We start from the raw sequence: 2,500 nt of genomic DNA on the forward strand, positions 1-2,500 counted from the left end.
CGTGCAAAAATATCCCTGCATTAGTAAGCATCACCGATAGGAAACCCGAGTATTTGGAGATGCGCAGAACATATGCGCAATAACAAAAGTAGGCACTGTCCTTAAATGTAGTGTAGTGTAGTGTCATTAATTGTAGCATTGGATCCAAGGCCTCATTGCTGGGAGACATGAATAATTACACGTACATGTATTGTGCTCTCTCCACTGCACCAACCCTGCTCCTACAAATGGCCATTATTCAAGATACAATGATGAAGTGTCTACTTCCTTCCCACCCAAAATTATGTCAAGCGACCCAACATTACCGCAATTGTCCGGAATAAGAGACTAAACTAACCTTTGCCTTACTGATGTCAATAATCCATTGTTTGACCAAAGTATTAAGCTTTGCAAGGACAACCATCCTGATTACAAGTAAATCAACAAAAAACTCTTTTGAACTGCATAAGGTTGAAATTAATTTGCTTCACTGTATAATTACATGTATAGTACAGTATTACTGGTACTTTGTACAAACCATAATGTAGTTATACAGTGGCCAAAATCTACTAATGCACTAGCTGCAAGCAACCTTTTTGACCCCATAGGAGAATGCTTAATTTTTGTGTTGTAATTACGCTATGGATTGATTTTCTGATTTATTTAAATCCCAACCACGGGTGATCTGACTGCTATCAAAGCATCGCACAAAAGTGGAAGGACCAAAAACCATTCAAAGCTAGAGATTTAAACTGATATACATGTACACTGTACATATAATTATAAAACGCAATAATAAAGATGATGATAACATTATACTTATTATCATCATCATCAAGAGGGAAGCGGTAAGATAATGGGGAATGAAGAATATGTTAATGACGGTTTTCATGGTATGATTTGTCAGCCAGTTTTGTCAGGCCGATAAATCGTACCTGCATGTAAATTGTGTAAAATGTTTAATTTTTCCTCACACCACCGCCACTTTAAATGCTTTAATTTTATGCACATTACCCACTGTCATACCAGGGCGCGGTGGCCTCATGGTTAGTGCGCTTGACTCTGGATCGAATGGTCTGGGTTCGGGTCCTGGCCGGGGACATTGTGTTGTGTTCTTGGGCAAGACACTTTACTCTCACGGTGCCTCTCTCCACTCAGGTGTATAAATGGGTACCGGCGAATTTAATGCTGGGGGTAACCCTGCGATGGACTAGCATCCCATCCAGGGGGGAGTAGAAATACTCCTAGTCGTTTCATGCTACAGAAACCGGAGATAAGTGCCGGCCTGATGGGCCTTCTAGGCTCGTAGAAGACTTATACCAAGGTTTGAGCCAGCTTTATTGCCTCAGGAGACAATTTGTCCTTCTGTGGCACTTGTACTTTTAAAATTTGTGCAGCCTTGCCGCCCGCAAGGGCTTTTTTTTCCCCAGTCGGAAAAAGTGACAAAACATTGCGTTATTTTCGCACCGGAACCAATTGTGATCATTCAAACATTTTGTCTGGAAATTGTGAGGTGCCCAGCATCATTTTCTTCTCGCCATTCTTCCTCATGTATGAACTCGTTTTCAGTTTTTTTTTCTACTTCTTGGTCGATGGTTTTACCTCTTTCGCTTCCAAAATAACTTGAGATTTTCCTCTTGGACATTGTTCCAAAGAATATATCCGATGACAAACAGCAGAGCACTTCGGGCCACAAGTAAAACGAGCTGTAAACATGTGCGTATCTCAAGCAAGACATGAGCTCAACGCAGTTCTCATTTTACTTCCAAATAAGGTTAAAGTGATTCTCACTTGGTTATTAGTATTTCAAGCCATCGAAATAATTATGTGACATGTTTGGAATGCTGTTTAAGGATCAGGAAGTGAGAGAATGCTGTTTTTGATAGTAAAGTCTCCGCTTACGAGCCAGAAGGCTCATCAGGCCGGCGCTTATCTCCGGTTTCTGTAGCATGAAGCGACTAGGAGTATTTGTACTCCCCCCTGGATGGGATGCTAGTCCATCGCAGGGTTACCCCCAGCATTACGCCAGTACCCATTTATACACCTGGGTGGAGAGAGGCACCGTGAGAGTAAAGTGTCTTGCCCAAGAACACAACACAATGTCCCCTGCCAGGCCCCGAACCCGGACCACTCGATCCGGAGTCGAGCGCACTAACCATGAGGCCACCGCGCCTCCCACACTGATAAGGCACCGATAAGGCACCGATAAACAATTTTTATTCAGTTTTTCTAGTGATGATAATAATAATATGAAAATGTAAAATGCTAGCCAGCAAAAAAATATGTTATTTTTAAAATTACACTGTCCTGGTTTTCTGATCGGTATGAATTTGCATAAACTTCTACCATTTAGTTTTGACTTTGGGGTACATTTAAGGCCTGTCCATCTAATTTTAAGGGACAAATCATCCTGCACGGGAGAGAATGTCACAAGTTCGTGCTCTGGCTCAAACCCTGCTCATACCCTTTGATTGACATGGCGGGTTTCTTTCAGAGTGTTGGCCTGACTTCAAAAAATATG

The 2,500-nt window shown here is 41.9% G+C and overlaps 1 protein-coding gene across 9 annotated transcripts in view; it reads right to left on the reverse strand.

The window, feature by feature from the left end:
• The window catches only part of LOC138026296 (poly(A) polymerase type 3-like), a 64,739-nt gene that overhangs the window by 60,735 nt on the left and 1,504 nt on the right, over nt 1-2,500 (reverse strand). For 7 of the 9 annotated variants that reach the window (XM_068873578.1, XM_068873580.1, XM_068873576.1 and 4 more), the window contains exon 4: nt 338-404. The exons of 1 other annotated variant lie outside the window; for it this stretch is intronic. In XM_068873578.1, the coding sequence (XP_068729679.1) occupies nt 338-404 (67 nt within the window). Of the gene's footprint in view, nt 1-337; nt 405-2,500 lie in introns of those variants that run through there. One more of the 9 variants, XM_068873582.1, reaches the window with a different exon arrangement.

The sequence above is a fragment of the Montipora capricornis genome, chromosome 12, assembly GCF_036669925.1.
Source record: "Montipora capricornis isolate CH-2021 chromosome 12, ASM3666992v2, whole genome shotgun sequence".
NCBI lineage: Eukaryota > Metazoa > Cnidaria > Anthozoa > Scleractinia > Acroporidae > Montipora > Montipora capricornis.